Here is a 19,654-nt window from a genome sequence, read left to right on the forward strand (position 1 = left end):
GTAAACAACACAAAACTACCCGATATTAATTTATATAAATGTTCGGGGTAGACAAATAAATATAATCTACCCGCTTTTAGTTAATGTTTATTTCCCACCGCACGACACACAAAAAAAAAAGGTAAAAATAATGTTAATTAATCGCGTTCGACCTTATCAAGATGTTTAATGATTTCTTATCAAGTGCTAAAATATAAAGTTTCATGGTTTTATCTTTTAAAATTAAGAAATCCCATACAAACTTTCAACCTCTTTTTCAACCCCTTCATCCCTTTTTTTCGAAATAAAAAGTAGCCTATGTTCTGTCTCAGGGTCTAAAGATTGTCTGTTCCAAATTTTATCAAAATCGGTTGCGTGGTTTAAGCGGGAAAGCGTAACAGACAGACAGACAGAGTTACTTTCGCAAAGCGTAACAGACAGACAGACAGAGTTACTTTCGCATTTATAATATTAGTATAGTATGGAGTATGGATAGTATGGATGGATGGATATGGATGGATTATAAAATAGCCTAATCTAAGAAGCAAAGTAAATAAAGAGAATAATAATAATATAGGCAGGCGTCCGGTTTTTTATCCATAGCCCAGTATTTAGTCCATCACTTTCATCAAAATAGCTTCGGCCCCGCGCACGCCTCCCAAAGGTCCGGAACACCATTGTTCCGTGATGGGAAAGACACAAATAATAATAATAAACACCAAAAAGATTTACTCGCTAAGATGATTTCCCATTTTTGTTCAAAACATTTTATAATACATATTTTGAAAAGTTTTGTATGAGCCAGCGGCCTCGGGAACAAGGTCCTAGCAGCATCCATTGTTATCACAATAAAGTGGGGCACAAATTTTGTTTTCATTTACATAAATTATACTAAATTATAAGGACAAGTTTATGCGGGCTTAGTCAACTCGGCCGGTACGTAAACCTGTACCGTTTAAAGTTTGCTTTGGGCGGTTAATTTTTCTTCATATTTACTTGAGAAAAGTTTCGGCGCTGAAGCCCTAAATTCTTTTACAATAGACTTATGTATGAATTGAATAAATTCAGATTTTGCTCGTCGAAACATGACACATCAATCACGATATAAATATTAATGTAAGCACATTCGTATATTTAAATTTCTGTTTTTTATTTCAGAAAACTTCTCTACTCGATATTCTTCAATATTAATTATAGTCCGTCACTGAAAAACAGAAAAAAGCACGCCTGGCAGTGTATAGAGGAGTTTTAGTGCCTACACTTATGTATGATAGTGAAAGTTGGGTGTGGGAGAAAAGACATCAAAGTCAAGTAAATGCCGTGGAAATGAGAGCGTTAAGAAGCATGGCTGGTGTGAAGTTGAGTGATAGGATCAGAAATAGCGTGATAAGAGAGAAGTGTGGACTGGATGTAGATGTGGTGACAATTGAGATGGGTGTGTTAAGGTGGTTCGGGCATGTAGAGAAGATGGATGAGAGGTGATTAACGAAGAAAGTATATGAAAAAAGAGTGGAAGAGTCAGTTGGAAGTGGAAGACCAAGGCGAGCTTTTCTTGATCAAATCGGGGAAATATTGCAAAAAGGCCAGGTTAGTAGTACTCGAAACCGATGAGCGTGTATGAGAAAAGTTGGGAACGTGTGTGAAGCAAAAGTGGTTTGTCAGGATCGTAGTAAATGGTCCTGTGTGGTGACGGGTTAAGAATTTCACCACCCCCTATCTTCCCGTGGGTGTCGTAGAAGTCGACTGTGGGATTTGGGTTAAAATTGTGGCGTAGGCGAGAGGCTGGCAACCTGTCACTGCAATGTCACAATTTTCGTTTTCTTTTAACCCCTTAATTGCCAAGAGTGGCACTGAGACTTTAGTAGTTTCATGTGCTCTGCCTACCCCTTTATGGGATACAGGCGTGATTGTATGTATGTATGTATGTATGTAAGTAAATGGAAATACGTGATCTCTACCTACCCCTCTAGAAAACAGGCGTGATTGTATGTATGTATGTATGTAAAAAACAGCCGCGCAATCATACCTTCGTTACACTAATGTGATAAACATAATAAAATTCACGGATATAATAATTCGTAAAGGCAGGGTCACATGCGCTATATTTTCCTTCTAACAATCCCTTTGGCCGCTTAAGCCTCATTTGAGAGGGAAGCACTCAGCTGTGCACACTCTACTCGCAAACCTTTGATCTGAGGAAGGATGGAAATCGTACCATCCGAAATAAAAACCCGGAAGTGTTTTTTGTGCGAATATATGAATTTTATACGTTTGATAATTCTTCTTCTTCTTCCTGACACATTCCCATTTTCAATTGGGGTCGGGCCTCCTTGTACGTAGGCGCCAGGACCGTCTGTCTTGGGTTGTCGTTGGTGAGATGTTCAGGGCTTTTAGATCCTTCTCGATTCTAGTCCACCAGGTAGAAAGTGAACTACCTCTGCCACGGGGTTTTGTTAGGATATTTAAAGCTGTCTTCACGGAGTAGTCATCGCCTCTTCTGTTTATATGACCGAACCAGCGGAGTCGGTTTTCTTTGAGCTTATCTGCCACCGGAGCTACTTTAAAGGATCCCCTGACGAACTCGTTGCGCACTTTGTCTAACCTCGTTACTCCACCAGCCCAGCGCAGCATTTTCATTTCGTTTATATGGAGTTTATGTTCGTGCTTTTTAAGGATGGTCCAGCACTCCGACGCGTATGTCAATGCAGGTCTGACCGCAGTTTTATAAATCTTCACTTTGGTCTTTATACGTTTGATAATACGAGGCGAATATTTTATAACGTGTATATTAAATATGGGGCCAAACTCACTAAAGCGTGGGGTTTACAATAATATCCGTATTGGGACTTCAAAGCCAGACTGCGGTTTCATCGGCATCTAGCGTCAATGATTGTCATTTCGGCTTCGCGGACTTGACTCTTTGGAGGAGTGGCCAAACATAGTACTGGATAGAGATCAGTGGAGAAGTTGGGGGGAGGTCTTCTACTATGAGCTGGGATTTAAAAGCGCTGGTGGCCCAGCGGTAAGAGATTGCGACTTTAGATCCGTAGGTCGCGGGTTCGAACCCCGGCTCGTATCGTACCAATGAGTTTTTCGGAACTTATGTGCGATATGTCATTTGATATTTGCCAGTCGCTTTTCGGTAAAGGACAACATCGAGAGGAAACCGGACTAATTCCAATAAGGCCTAGCTATCCTTCGGGTTGGAAGGTCAGATGGCAGTCGCTTTCGTAAAACTAGTGCCAACGCCAAATTTTGGCATTAGTTGTCAAAGCGGACCCCAGGCTTCCATGAGCTGGGATTTGACATTTAAGCTACTCGTAGCTATGTACTATTAGCTGCAAAAGTGCATGGAGAAATTATGATAAATTATACAACAAATCCGATCGCATTGATTCTATTATATGTACGACTGTGTTCACATCGATTGATTTTGACTTTTAGAGTTAGCCGATATCGCCTGGAGAACTGATAGTCAGTACGAATACTAGCTTTTACCCGCGGCTTCGTTCGCGATAAATTCGAATGCTTCATACAAACTTCCACCCCCCATTTTACGGAAGTGGGTGGTTAGAAAGAGACAAAAAGTAGCCTATGTCACTCTCCATCCCTTCAACTATCTCCACTTTAAAAATCACGTCAATACGTCGCTCCGTTTTGCCATGAAAGATGGACAAACAAACAGACACACACACTTTCCCATTTATAATATTAGTATGGAAGTATGGATTATCCAATATTTATACTAAATCTTACTTCATTTCTTCGATGTAATATTTAAAAGTATAAATTCTCCGGAAATTTTTAATGAAAAATGCAAAACAAAGATTTCCGGAAACAGAAAATGTATAATTAATATTTTTAATATTTCTAGCGATTGCGGTTCGTTATTTCTTTCATTGTCTAACATGTTCTTTGATATCTTATTCAGTTTCTCATTCCGTTAGACGAAGGCAATTTAATTACATTGTTGAATGTATCTTCTAAAGCATATTAAATAATGATAAAAGCCAAAACGCTCAGCTGGAAGTAATAAGGAAAATTCGTTCGACTCATACCATACGGAAGACTTAGATATGAGCTTCTTGTGTGCTGGTCTATGCTTAAAGGTTCTTTGTATTTTACACACACAAACACATATATGTCAGTGTGTTTAAAGAAACATCCCACTTTGTCGGTTACCATTAAGGCGAGATTTACTTGTATCTTTATATGAATAAACTCACAAAGCGGCTTTATAGCAATAGACAAAGTGCACACTCACATAATTATAAACTCACGCCTGTTTTCCTGAAACCACTATTAGCGTTTAATGAAATATACAAATTGATACAAGACGAAATAGTGATATTGCAATGACGGCTCACCACAGTTGAACCTATATTTTTATTATTATCTTTATTCATTTTAATTCTTAGGCTAGGTTTTTTTTATAATATGATTATAAAAGTAAAATACAAAACCACATACAAAACAATACAAAATATATAAACACATTATAAAAAACCTTACCTAGGGTGCTGCCAGCAGCGGGGCAGGGCCCAAGCTGCCTGTGGTTAGGGCTGCAAAGAGAGGAACCGTCGGACTATCCACGCCGTGTCCAAGATCACCGCCTTCTGCATCTGACCCTTGATCCAACCACCTAGCGAGAGTCTCTTTAGATGTTGGTCGAGACTCTTCGCTATGAGACCGTTCGCTGAAACGACTATCGGGACAATTGTTATTATAAACGTGCTTACTCTTGGCCACAGACAAGCCAAAGGTAAAGACGTGGCCTACGATGAAGTGAGCTCGCCCAGAAGATGCCTGTTCACCCTTGATTTGAATGTTGCCGGGTTATATGAGCTCGGAAATATAGCCGCCGGCAAGGAATTCCACTCCTTGGCAGTGCACATAAGAAAAGAAGAAGCAAAGCGCTTCGTGCGAATTCGCGGAATATCTACCAAGAAAGGATGAAAACCGGCCGTGCGGTCTATGAGTCCGATGGTAGAATGGGGACGGTGGAATAAGCTCGTGTAGCTCTTGAGCACACACCCCGAAGTGCAATAGTCGAACAGTCGACTTCCATGACACATGAGTCGACTTTCAAGATAGACACTTTTAAAACCCCCGACGCAAAAACGACGGGGTGTTATAAGTTTGACTGTCTCTTTGTCTGTCTGTCTGTTTGTCTATCTGTCTGTCTGTGTATGTGTCTGTCTGTGTGTGTGTGTCTGTCTGTGGCATCGTAGCTCCCGAACGGATGAACCGATTTCGATTTAGTTTTTTTGTTTTAAAGCTGAGTTAGTCGGGAGTGTTCTTAGCCATATTTCATAAAAATCGGTCCACTATGTCGCGGTCGGAGGTTTATTCAAAATTATAATTTTATAAATTCAGATGGAAAGAACTTGCGCTTGTAGAATAAGGACCCTTTATAGGCAAATATCACATTTATTCTGAGATTGTGGTTGGGATAATAACGATACAATGCCATGTAAGGAAACACGGTAAGTCATTAGCGAGTACGCTTACATTGAATAATGTTGTCAAATGTTTGTAGGTACGCTGTGGCTGTGGTTAATTAACATTCACTAGACTGACTTTGGGAATGATTGTAGACTGTCAATTGATACCTAAGTCATCATCATCATCATCATCATCATATCAGCCGAAAGACGTCCACTGCTGGACATAGGTCTCCCCCAAAGATTGCCACAATGACCTGTCCTGCGCCACCCGCATCCAGCGGACTCCTGCGACCTTCACCAGGTCATCAGTCCACCTTGTTGGGGGCCTACCCAGTACTACCCACGCTTCGCCTTCCGGTACGCGGAACGCGATACCTAAGTATACAGTTTTTATTGGATTCCGTTAACTTAAGGGAAGGTTCTTTAGATCAAATACAATTAATTTCTCTAAGAAACAAGCGTCTTAACTCTAACGGTTATCGAGTTATTAAAAAAATAAAGATAATTACTGAACTTTGTGTGTGACAACCTTTACCAATTCCTAATGTTATTTGTTTTGACATGTGCCGTCAATCACTTGACACAAACTTGAATATTACACTAATAAATTCATTTATTATGTATGGAAATGATGAAAAAATTTTTTTTGCGAATTTAACTAACAGTGATATACAGGGTGGTTCCTGATAATGAACCTAGCTACGTGTCGAATTTAACGGAAAACAAAAAAAACACGGTGTATATACTCGTATCTACCTAAAGCAGCTTTTAAAGTGCCTGTCTTCGGACCTAGGCCTCTTTGGCCTCTGCCCCTCCATTCCTCCACCCCTGTCGGGGCATTGCCATCTGCATTCAGTTCTCGCAAGTTCGTTAGCAGCTGTCCTCTTTGCATCTCAGCGTGCGTAGCCGCATGCGCAAACGCTCACGAAACGCTCACGATAATATCTCTTTCGTAGCTATCTATCTCTATCGCTCTAGCTTATTAGCGCGACAGAGCCAGACTACCTTTCGCGACGTTTCGTTTCGCGTAGCAGAAATGCCATTCGGCTACGGGGCCAGGGATCGCTTGCCACGACCGCGGGTGTTAAAAAAAACAAACAAAAAAAACAATAATTTATTTGCAAAAAAGGGTATAGTTTACAGATGTTAAATGAGTAAACAGTCGTTGGGTTCACCTTTTTTAGCCGTGTACAAACAGCATGCAAATATGTGAAGGTGTCTTAAAATAGTAATTACAATTTTATTACAGCGTTTATGATTAAAATGGACAACTTAACATTATATTTTAATGAGACATATATTTACAGTCATTATCAATAAATACAATATTATATATAAACTTTTACTCTGTATTATTTAAAAAATCTTTATTACTATAGAATCACTGCTGAAGAAGCCAATTTCTTAAGGTTTTTCTAAATTCATTGCCTTCAATGCAAGTTAGCTGTAATCATTCAGCATTTCATTTCAATTACCATCATAACTAATAGCATCATTTCATCTTCATCATCATCATTTCATCATTTTTCGATCATCTTAATCATCATAATTACAAAAAAACAAAAATAAAAAAACTCTGATATCAGTACCTTCCATCACATAAGCATCTCCATTGTTTGCAACATCTGCGACAAAAGGGAGTGTACAAGTTACTAATATGTTGTCCGTGGGTTGCGGTGGCCGCTTTCCATCAAGCGGGCCGTATGCTTGTTTGCCACCGATGTAGTATTAAAAAAATCTTCTTAGCTTATTTTTCCGAAGCCATATCACGCTTTTAAGAATATCGGTAACATAAATTACCATACCGTTCTCTCTAAAGCGATGCGGTAAATTCCATTACAATTATTTTATTGAAGATATTTCACAATAGTATCTACTGAAGCATTTCAAGGCCTAGCCGAAGTGACAACCGTTGACGCCACGTGGTGATCGGAACGCAGTCTGGCTCTGTCGCGCCACTACAGGGTAGCTAGCCGAAACCAAGCGCGAATCCAGCTTCGTGCCCGGGGGGGAAGGGGTAACGTGGTCTATTTGTATGGCCAACCTAGGCTCCTCCTGGATCCGCGCATGGCCGAAACGTTGCAATCGCTTACGCTTCTTAAGCGTTTGCGCTTATATCTTAGCTATAGACGGTCAATCAAATCTTGGCAGTTTAGTGGCAAATTAGACAAATGTAGACAAATATAAAACAAATTAGACAAATATAAAACGCGTGCTTTCCTAAATCTTGACGATGGCGGAATCATTGACAAGCCATAACACTTGAAAATTAATTGAGTGAGAATTTAATTCCCATAGAAATATGAATTTCAGGCAACTTTTTGTACAGGTTCGCGCCATTTTTTTTGTAAGTACCTAAGTAACTAAATATACTTTATTGCTCCATTTTATTACCAGTATTTGGTTGCGCTTTTGTAGTAGCGCGACAAAGCTATTCTGTGTTATGATCGTCATCATCATCATCATTTCAGCCATTAATCGCCCACTGCTGACCACAGGCCTCCCTTCGTGTACGCCACTTATCCCGGTCCTGGGCTAATCTCATCCAGAAGTGCCCCGCAGTTTTTCGAATGTCGTCCACCCAACGAGCCAACGGATGTCAGGCGCTTCTTACAGATAGCGGCCACCATTCGGTGGTCCACCTGCCATCACTCTGCCTGGCAGCATGTCCCGCTTAATTCCATTTGAGTTTAGAAATGATGTCACCCACGTTCCGCACCTTGGTGCGGTTCCGGATCTCGACATTCCTCACTCGATCGTCACGTTAGCGTCAACGTATGTCACTTTGCCCTAGCAAAGCCGGCGCGCCGGCGCACCGTACACAAAAAATAAATTAATAGTTTAAAAAACACTATAAAACACGCTTTTATAAAGGCACGTAAAAGCCAAAAATAAATTATGGATCGTTCAAGTTGTCTCTATTTGTGAGCTGAAGTTTAAAAACTATGTGCTTTTAATTATAATATTTGATTGTAAAAGCGTGGGGCGCTGGAACAGGAAAGACTTTTTGTATAACTTGCTGCTAAATCAAATTAGGCTATGTTACGGGAAGGAGGTTACACAGATTGACGCGCTAACTGGAGTTGCAGCATGACTAGTAGGTTCTACATTAAACAGTCAAATCAATTAAAAGTCAGTGTTCAAAGTAGGTACCAGTTTGTCGAACTCAGACAAAATATGCGCTAGTAGCGAGGAGAGTCGACAGTCACCGACACTTAGAACGCCGCTTTTTTCCGGTAATCAAAGTACAAAAGGGGAAAGTGTCTACAGTGACAGGATGCAGAGTTCTTGTTCGTGGACGAGATATCTTTGGTTCTCTTTGGTAACCCTTAGGCGGCATAAGTAAACGTTATGTTCTTATGCAACTTCATTCGCCAGGAAGTTCGAATTAGTATTTGTTTACAAGAAAGTCTTTCCTGTTCCAGCGCCCCACGCTTTTACAATCAAATATTATAATTAAAAGCACATAGTTTTTAAACTTCAGCTCACAAATAGAGACAACTTGAACGATCCATAATTTATTTTTGGCTTTTACGTGCCTTTATAAAAGCGTGTTTTATAGTGTTTTTTAAACTATTAATTTATTTTATACTTTTTAGTCATTAATAATGAAATAAATACCTTTTAACATTTATACATAAAATTATTTCAAGTAGGCGGATTTTACATGCCATTTGTGGCTTAACGTGTACTTATTGCTAATTGCTACTGAATAATAACTAGCGGCTACCTTCTTATTACGGTATTATCATAAAAATGTTTATACCTAGTAAGTTATCCGTAAAAGATAGACAATATAGACATGTGCCATCGCGGACTTTTTGAAGACATTAGAGAGACATACTTTCGCCATACATTGTTTTGAAGCTCTCAGCTAGTGGGATTTTGTTTGACTCGATTAGAAAATATTGTCACATTTCAACTAATTCAAACAAAATTTAAGTATTTCTTTTTTGCCGAGCCCCCCTCTATTTGCACTTAAGGGTCACAGGAAAACCATTACCCAACTTATTTTAAATACAACGTTGATCTTTCTTTTATGCGGGGGCTTCGCCCCCCGAGCCCCCCTTTGTTTGCTCTGAAAGGTCACAAGAAAACGCTAACCCAACTTATTTTAAATACTACTTTAATCTTTCTTTTATGCGGGGGGCTTCGCCCCCCGAGCCCCCCTTTTCGTTACTCTTAAGGGTAACAAGAAAACCCTAACCCAACTTATTTTAAATACAACGTTTATCTTTCTTTTATGCGGGGGGCTTCGCCCCCCGAGCCCCCTTTGTTTGCTCTTAAAGGTCACAAGAAAACACTAACCCAACTTATCTTAAATACTACGTTGATCTTTATTTCATGCGAGCCCCCCGAGCCCCCCTTTGTTTGCTCTTAAAGGTCACAAGAAAACCCTAACCCAACTTATTTTAAATACTACGTTGATCTTTCTTTTATGCGGGGGCTTCGCCCCCCGAGCCCCCCTTTCCGTTACTCTTAAGGGTCACAAGAAAACCCTAAACCAACTTATTTAAAATACAACGTTGATCTTTCTTTCATGCGGGGGGCTTCGCCCCCCGAGCCCCCCTTTGTTTGCTCTTAAAAATCACAAGAAAACGCTAACCCAACTTATTTTAAATACAACGTTGATCTTTCTTTTATGCGGGGGCTTCGCCCCCGAGCCCCCCTTTGTTTGCTCTTAAAGGTCACAAGAAAACGCTAACCCAACTTATTTTAAATACTACGTTAATCTTTCTTTTATGCTGGGGGCTTCGCCCCCCGAGCCCCCCTTTTCGTTACTCTTAAGGATCACAAGAAAACCCTAACCCAACTTATTTTAAATACTACGTTGATCTTTCGCCCCCCGAGCCCCCCTTTTCGTTACTCTTAAGGGTCACAAGAAAACCCTAAACCAACTTATTTTAAATACAACGTTGATCTTTCTTTCATGCGGGGGCTTCGCCCCCCGAGCCCCCCTTTGTTTGCTCTTAAAGGTCACAAGAAAACGCTAACCCAACTTATCTTAAATACTACGTTGATCTTTCTTTCATGCGGGGGGCTTCGCCCCCCGAGCCCCCTTTGTTTGCTCTTAAAGGTCACAAGAAAACGCTAACCCAACTTATTCTAAATACTACGTTGATCTTTCTTTCATGCGGGGGCTTCGCCCCCGAGCCCCCTTTTCTTTACTCTTAAGGATCACAAGAAAACCTTAACCCAACTTATTTTAAATACAACGATTATCTTTCTTTTATGCGGGGGGCTTCGCCCCCCGAGCCCCCTTTGTTTGCTCTTAAAGGTCACAAGGAAACGCTAACCCAACTTATCTTAAATACTACGCTGATCTTTCTTTCATACTGGGGGCTTCGCCCCCCGAGCCCCCCTTTGTTTGCTCTTAAAGGTCACAAGAAAACGCTAACCCAACTTATTCTAAATACTACGTTGATCTTCCTTTCATGCGGGGGCTTCGCCCCCCGAGCCCCCCTTTTCTTTACTCTTAAGGATCACAAGAAAACCTTAACCCAACTTATTTTAAATACAACGATTATCTTTCTTTTATGCGGGGGGCTTCGCCCCCAAGCCCCCTTTGTTTGCTCTTAAAGGTCACAAGGAAACGCTAACCCAACTTATCTTAAATACTACGCTGATCTTTCTTTCATACTGGGGGCTTCGCCCCCCGAGCCCCCCTTTGTTTGCTCTTAAAGGTCACAAGAAAACGCTAACCCAACTTATTCTAAATACTACGTTGATCTTTCTTTCATGCGGGGGGCTTCGCCCCCCGAGCCCCCCTTTTCTTTACTCTTAAGGATCACAATAAAACCTTAACCCAACTTATTTTAAATACAACGTTGATCTTTCTTTTATGCGGGGGGCTTCGCCCCCCGAGCCCCCCTTTGTTTGCTCTTAAATGTCACAAGAAAACGTTAACCCAACTTATCTTTAATACTACGTTGATCTTTCTTTCATGCGGGGGCTTCGCCCCCGAGCCCCCTTTGTTTGCTCTTAAAGGTCACAAGAAAACCTTAACCCAACTTATTTTAAATACAACGTTGATCTTTCTTTTATGCGGGGGGCTTCGCCCCCCGAGCCCCCTTTGTTTGCTCTGAAAGGTCACAAGAAAACGCTAACCCAACCTTTTTTAAATACTACGTTAATCTTTCTTTTATGCGGGGGCTTCGCCCCCGAGCCCCCTTTGTTTGCTCTTAAAGGTCACAAGAAAACGCTAACCCAACTTATCTTAAATACTACGTTGGTCTTTCTTTCATGCGGGGGCTTCGCCCCCCGAGCCCCCCTTTGTTTGCTCTTAAATGTCACAAGAAAACGTTAACCCAACTTATCTTAAATACTACGTTGATCTTTCTTTCATGCGGGGGGCTTCGCCCCCCGAGCCCCCCTTTGTTTGCTCTTAAAGGTCACAAGAAAACGCTAACCCAACTTATTCTAAATACTACGTTGATCTTTCTTTCATACGGGGGGCTTCGCCCCCCGAGTCCCCCTTTTCTTTACTCTTAAGGATCACACGAAAACCTTAACCCAACTTATTTTAAATACAACGTTGATCTTTCTTTCATGCGGGGGGCTTCGCCCCCCGAGCCCCCCTTTGTTTGCTCTTAAAGGTCACAAGAAAACGCTAACCCAACTTATCTTAAATACTACGTTGATCTTTCTTTCATGCGGGGGCTTCGCCCCCGAGCCCCCTTTGTTTGCTCTTAAAGGTCACAAGAAAACGCTAACCCAACTTATTCTAAATACTACGTTGATCTTTCTTTCATGCGGGGGGCTTCGCCCCCCGAGCCCCACTTTTCTTTACTCTTAAGGATCACAAGAAAACCTTAACCCAACTTATTTTAAATACAACGTTGATCTTTCTTTTATGCGGGGGGCTGTGCCCCCCGAGCCCCCCTTTGTTTGCTCTGAAAGGTCACAAGAAAACGCTAACCCAACTTATTTTAAATATTACGTTAATCTTTCTTTTATGCCCCCCTTTGTTTGCTCTTAAAGCTCACAAGAAAACGCTAACCCAACTTATCTTAAATACTACGTTGATCTTTCTTTCATGCTTCCCCCTCGAGCCCCCCCCCCCCCCCCCCCCCTTTTTTCTGTTCTTATCTTCCGGCACCATCATCAGGCCTTGAAACCTAATCGTAGTCATAGTTCATTACAAGACTTTTCTAAGAAGCCCAAAAACAGCTATGATACCATGTTCCATCATGTAGTTCCAGTTCATATCTTCCGGCTCCATCATCAGACCTTGAATTCTAATCGTAGTCAAAGTTCATTACAAGACTTTTCTAACAAGCCCAAAAACAGCTATGATACGATGTTCCATCATGTAGTTCCAGCTCATATCTTCCGGCTCCATCATCAGACCTTGAAACCTAATTGTAGTCAAAGTTCATTACAAGACTTTCCTAAGAAGCCCAAAAACAGCTATGATACGATGTTCCATCATGTAGTTCCAGTTCATATCTTCCGGCTCCATCATCAGACCTTGAAACCTAATCGTAGTCAAAGTTCATTACAAGACTTTTCTTAGAAACCCAAAAACAGCTATGATACGATGTTCCATCATGTAGTTCCAGTTCATATCTTTCGGCTTCATCATCAGACCTTGAAACCTAATTGTAGTCAAAGTTCATTACAAGACTTTTCTAAGAAACCCAAAAACGGCTATGATACGATGTTCCATCATGTAGTTCCAGTTCATATCTTCCGACTCCATCATCAGATCAGCTCAACAGTACCATATTATTGTATTGTCATCGGAACTACATATAGCTGCCAATTTTCATTACGCTACGACTCCTGGAAGATGGTTAAATTAGCCTCCGCAGATTCCATTACATACATAGTTACATACACGACGACCTAATAAAAGCGTGTTAAAAATGAGCGATAAAGAGAGCTAGCTACGATACGCTTACGTAAGCGATTCTGACGTTGGCTGTACCGCCAGGAATAAATTAGGGTTCCCCGGAATTCTCGCTGGTTCCATTGTGGCGGTAATGTTTCACTCATTAATCTTAATCTGTGTTGGAACGTTAAATTTAGGGTGTTCTGAGTCAAACTTGACGTGATTGAAGTATGTTTTTCTGTTTCGATTGTGATCTGTGGCTCTATTTGCAGCGGAATTTCTGAATTGGAACTCCTAATGGCATATTACAAAGGTTTTTATTTAAGATAATTTATACTGTATTTATTCAAAAAAAGCGTGTCGGGCCACGCTCAGTGTAGGGTTCCGTAGTTTTCCGTATTTTTCTCAAAAACTACTGAACCTATCAAGTTCAAAACAATTTTCCTAGAAAGTTTTTATAAAGTATATTATCAAAAAACGATCTTAGTAAACCCTTCTTCATTTTTAAATACCTATCCAACAATATATCACACGTTGGGGTTAGAATGAAAAAAAATATCAGCCCCCACTTTACATGTAGGGGGGGTACCCTAATAAAACATTTTTTTCCATTTTTAGGGTTCCGTACCTCAAAGAGGAAAAACGGAACCCTTATAGGATCACTCGTGTGTCTGTCTGTCCCTCTGTTACAGCCGATTTCTCCGAAACTACTGGACCGATTTACTTGAAATTTGGTACACATATGTAAACCTGTGGCCCAAAGACGGACATGTAATTTAATTAAATGAAATTTAATCATAGGGGTCACTTTTGGGGGGTAAACTTGAAAATTAAAAATCAAAGTTATTAAAACTATATTGTGTTATATATCAAATGAAAGAGCATTTTATGAGCATTTGAAATATATTTTTTTTTAATTTTTAATTTTGGTACTTTAGAAGTAATTTAAGAAAATAGACAAAAAATAACCATTCCCCCCCTTATCTCCGAAACTACTTAGCGTAAAATTTTCAAAAAAATACACGAGATAGCCCTCTACCTGTAGATCACAGGAAAACCTATTAGAAATCTACAGTCAAGCGTAAGTCGGACTTACGAGAAAAAACTCAAATTAAGATTTTCACTCACTGACGCTGCAAGCAGTTACTAAACGTCTTAAAATTTTGTAAGCGTGATGGACAGGTAGAAAGAAATTCATTTCTGTCTTTTTCTTTTTTTAGAAATTGTTCAATTTTTTTTTCATTTGCCAAAATGACTTAAGTTCCTACTAAAAAGGAGGCGCTTAAGACCGTTTGTAAGTGGACTGAGCAAAATTTTGTTCAAATCAGTCCAAAAAAAGGTCTCTGTTGACGAAAACATAGAATTTGTGGCAACGACAGCCCAAATCTGAAGTCCATTTTGCTCTATCTCTTATCGTTTCCGAGATATATACGTAAAGCCTTGAAAGTGCGAAAAGTTAACTTTGCCATCACAGTCGTTCAGGCGCTCATGAGTTCTTTGTATGGAAAAGTCGAAAACCGACTCGCACTTGACCAATGTTCATAGAACGTGTTGTGGTTTTTTACGCGGGTCCGCGACTGACGACGTTCGAATGTTTTGTTCGAAAATGTTTGAGGGTGGTTTCTTTGAAACGTCGCCGGTGGCGGGTGGTTCGACGGGCGAAGGTCACACGCCGCACGCGACGGTCTGTATTCGTTTTGTACAATAGCAACGGACGGCGGGTGGCGTCTTGATATGGAAAATGACTGACTTCACTAAAGATAATGATGAACTCATTGAGGTAATACTAGAGAGGACACTGCGAGCAAAACGTTTGCGCTACAAACATAAGTCCATTGGACTTATGTTTCTGCCTGCACACAAATAAAATGTAAAAATGCCTTCCTGCGCAACAAGATGCTGTTTAAGCCATACGAGAAAATCGAATAAAACTGACGTGTCACATTTCATCGGTTAGTATACACGCTATGTTAATCGATCTTTATTTAAGTAATTATTTCAATGAAGGGACGCGCTCCTCAAACGCGAAGCTATCGCTGCCATTTTGTTGAACGAAATCATAGATTAATCGCATCATAATCGCACAGACTTGACATGTAGGTAATGAAGTATAGTAATTGTGATTATATTCTGTTTGTAATATATAAAAGAGAAATGTTAAATTTATTTCACGTTATACTTATGAATACTACACAGTTCTAACACGAGTTGTAATCGATATTTTCATACAATAATAACCTATGATTTTCTTCAAGGGCAATTAAAATAGGTATATGAAAAAATCAATAATGTATTTTTGTTTCACTTAGTAGAACTTAAACATAGCACAATGTATGATAGTGCTAAAATTAAACTACTTACCCCCTTATTCATAAACGTTCACTAAAGTTATCAAGCCGATAAAGTTCGTTTGTCCCTTTCTATCACACCAATACGCCGAAAAGGGACAAACGAACTTTATCGGCTTGATAACTTTAGTGTGCGTTTATGAATAAGGGGGTTAGTATTTTACAAAAAGTATAAAAAAAGGTCTACACTAAGAGTGTCGCGTCTAGGTGGTCATTGGTCAAGTCTTACTCTATGACACGGTACCTCCCCACGCATGCGCTTTGAGTAATTATGTTAACTAGAGAGGGCACCTCAACTTGATTTTGTGTAACAACACTTAGAGCCGATCGGCACAAACGCGCTTAGTCTGTGCCGAACGGCTGTGGTAGATTGACGTATCGCAATGAAAAATATTTCGTCTAAATAATGCCGTCATGTGTAGTGAGGTACTGTACAAACTGCTCAGGAAAATCTAACAAAAGCCAAGGAGTGACTTTTCATACGTAGGTTTACTGCATTTTTGTTTAAACACGCTTACTTTTAAAAAAATGTATCAATATAAACTCATGCCGAAGCGCCATGTTGCGGCGGCCATGTTTCGTTGAAACCAAAGAGTAAAAAATGCAACAAAAGCAGACGTGACAATATCGCAAGTTAGTTCAAGTTTCCTATCATACATTAAATTATATATATTTATCGACGCAAAAAAGGTTATTTAATTATTATTGTCAGAATTGCACAGTTTTCCGACATGTCGGTCTATAACAGATTCTCAATACGCGTGTCGAATGTCATGTGAGTATGTAAATGTAAGTGCAGTACCTAACCTATCTGAATGAATTTGGGTAGGTAGACGGTCAAGCAAATTATGAGAGTATAAAAACGCGCGAAATTCAAATTTTCTATGGGACGATAAACCCGCGCCCATACATACAAGGATGTAGATAAAGTTATGTATGCGACTATACATAATTAGGCGTTAAAACACTCATGTTATCTTATTAACACAACAAAAACAACACTCATGTTTTAATGCCTACCATTATGCAAATGTCACATAAATAACTAATATCCAGTTGCGGCTACGTGTACACATGTACGCTCAGTCCGTATGCAGCTTTATATGTGGGCATTTAAAAAAATTGGGACTCACAGAGATGTTAAAAAAATGTTAAATCGCTGTCAGTTTTGCAACGATAATTAAGCATGGAATTTCAATAAAAACATCGTTTTTGTTTTAATTATGTAAATTATACTAAGCTATAATCTAAATTCAGAACGTGAAAAAAGTTTAGTTTTAAATACAGATTTCAAGCCTGATTGTCGTTACAAAACTAACAGCGATTTATGTTTTTTGTTAACAACTCACGCAAGAGTAAAAAAAGTTAAAAAAATGCCCATGTAAACCCATGTCACTTCTATACTACGACTTCTAATCTATGCACTCTATGCAGGGCTCATCATCGCGACCGAAAGGTCGTAAGCGCCGAGTAAAATCGTAGCGCTTGCGACGTTACGGAAGCAGGCCATTGGTTCACACCCCGCCCCCTCGCCCCGCCTTCAGCTTACAGGCTGTGACACGTTCGTTGTTTGCTATAGCTCCTCTATACGAAGTAATACTTACTCAATGCGCATGCGCCGCGCGCTGCCGGCCGGAGCACAGACTTTGTTTGGGGTGTAATTTCTAGTATGTCAGTACATAGTAATTCAATGGATGAATTGTACTTCTGAGAACTGTTTTCGATATACTTAATCGAATATATGATGTAAATTTTTCTTTACTACAATGAAAGTGTTTGAGTACCAAGTTAAAAATTTTACTTTCTTTTTGCCGGTTTCATACAAAAATATCGTTTGACTGTCTCTTTTTTTGGGTAATATCAATATTTATATGGAAACGGATTAAGTCACGTATAATCTTCTTCCTCTAAGAATTACAATGTAAGTATTTTTACATTCATTTTGATCAGAGCACAACACAACAGTTCAAAAATTTGCTCTGGCTCTGTCGCGCCAATACGCAAGCGCGATAGAGATAGATATCTACTAGCGCTTCGTTTCGTGAGCGTTTCGTGAGCGATTGTGCCATTCGGCTAGCCACCCTGGGCCTTAGGGCTAGGTGATTATCGCCGCGCCGCAGAGGACGCGCTGAGGGGGGGGGGCGGTGCCTACAGCAGTTGTAGTTGTATGCATACCTAACTCACGCACACAGACGCGTCCGCTGGCGCCGCCAGGGGCGGCCTCACTCCGCTATCCTATCGCCGCGCTACAAGTATATCCTGGCGGCCGCGATCTGTGGCCGCGAGTTCGCGGCCTACTCAGGGGTGGCGCACATTCTCACGGAATGCACGTTCGCACTTTCTATTGTTACTTTACGTCGCGAGGTTTTTTAAGCGATGTCCGCGGGTGGAATGGCTAATAATACTTAGTTAAATAGACATATTGAATAAAATAAATACCAAAAGATATTCTTATACAGATCTACTACTGATTAAGTCCCACGGAAAAGTTCAATAAGGCTTGTGATGTTGGAACCTCGAACAAAAATATATAAATACAGCGTATATACCTAGAAAGTACTCAAGACTTGAATATAATAATATAACATTTAATGTGAGTATTAATTCGTTTGGATCCATTGGTAACCCTATCACCGGACGCCGCGCACGTGCGGCTCGTTTCTTTGTAAGAATGTTGTAGGTATTTAAAAAGGCGGCATTTCGGAAACATCAAAGCAGTGCGCCTTCTTTACTTGTGCTATTATATATTCTGTGGCGCCGCGCCGGTGTCCACGTGCGCTCTCTGCAGTGTGCGCTGCCGCTGCCACGGAACGTTTACCTACTCCGTGTAATACTGATAAAAGAAAGTATTGACATGAATTCACACGTTTCGGAAATGACTGTAGGTATTTTAAATATTTTAGCACAATATGTTTTTTGCCTCTTATTGCCTATTATACAATAATCTGGGCAACCGAGCTTCGCTCGGTTCTGTTTCGTATCCTTGACATGTGTCGCCATCTAGTTCAAAAATGAATAGTACCTACATCGAGCGAAAGAATTCTCAGCCTTAACAACACAACTACTCCACACGAGATGGCGCGCATTTCGCCACAAAAACTCAAATAGTGTATTTTCTATTCGTTTTAGCCTTGACCTGTGTCGCCATCTAGTGTTTGCAATAAATAGTACTTACATCGACCGAAAGAATTCTGTCTTAACAGTACAACTACTGCACACGAGATGGCGCGCGAAGAAAAACGCATGAAAACTCGAAAATTCGCGTTTTCCGGGACCTAAGGATAAGTTAGACCGATTTTTCACCCCCAAAAACCCCTACATAACAAATTTCTGCGAAATCGTTAGAGCGGTTTCCGAGATCGTCAGTGTAAATAAATATATATATAAATAAATAAATAAATAAATATACAAGAATTGCTCGTTTAAAAGTATAAAATAGGTATACATACCTACTATGGCAACTCTATCACAGCGCAGAATATGCAGAAGCCACATGGTGGTCTGCGACAGAAACTCAATAGACATTTTCAGAGTTTTTAAAATAAGTACCTAAGTAGGTACGTGAAGTAACATGGTAAATTAAAAAAATATCATTAGATACTTATTGCGAAGGTGTAAACAATTTCCTTCGTTTTGCCACATATCAATAATTACCTATCTATATTAAATTCATTAATCCGTATACAACTATACATTACATTTTTACAGTATTTTACATAAAACGAAATTTTACATAAAACACCTACTTTAAAATAAAATAAAAAATGTTGAATTTGGTTAACATTATAAAAGACCTCACGCAAGCTGTGCTAATTAGTTCGCGAATTCGTCGAGAGGTGGCGCTAAACACAATTATGCTCATTAGAGAACCTATACTTCTAGCCCAGCCCAGTCTTTAGACTTATGTGAGTAACGTAAAAGTACCTAATAGTTTTGTAGGTACGGAAAAACATCCTTTTTATTTTTGAAATGCATATTAGTACAATAAGATTTCAATTGTAGCTTGAATAGGTGTAAAAGATTTTTAATAAGTACCTACCTAATTC

At 39.9% G+C, this 19,654-nt stretch overlaps 2 protein-coding genes across 2 annotated transcripts in view; one reads left to right on the forward strand and one right to left on the reverse strand.

Annotated features, from left to right (window-relative positions):
• The window catches only part of LOC125229812, a 149,931-nt gene that overhangs the window by 12,597 nt on the left and 117,680 nt on the right, over positions 1 to 19,654 (forward strand). The gene's annotated exons all lie outside the window — the stretch shown is intronic.
• Positions 2,290 to 2,616, reverse strand: LOC125229811. Its single transcript, XM_048134752.1, has one exon. The coding sequence runs from the start codon at positions 2,614 to 2,616 to the stop codon at positions 2,290 to 2,292; it is 327 nt and encodes a 108-aa protein (XP_047990709.1).

The sequence above is a fragment of the Leguminivora glycinivorella genome, chromosome 9 (assembly GCF_023078275.1).
Source record: "Leguminivora glycinivorella isolate SPB_JAAS2020 chromosome 9, LegGlyc_1.1, whole genome shotgun sequence".
Classification (NCBI taxonomy): domain Eukaryota; kingdom Metazoa; phylum Arthropoda; class Insecta; order Lepidoptera; family Tortricidae; genus Leguminivora; species Leguminivora glycinivorella.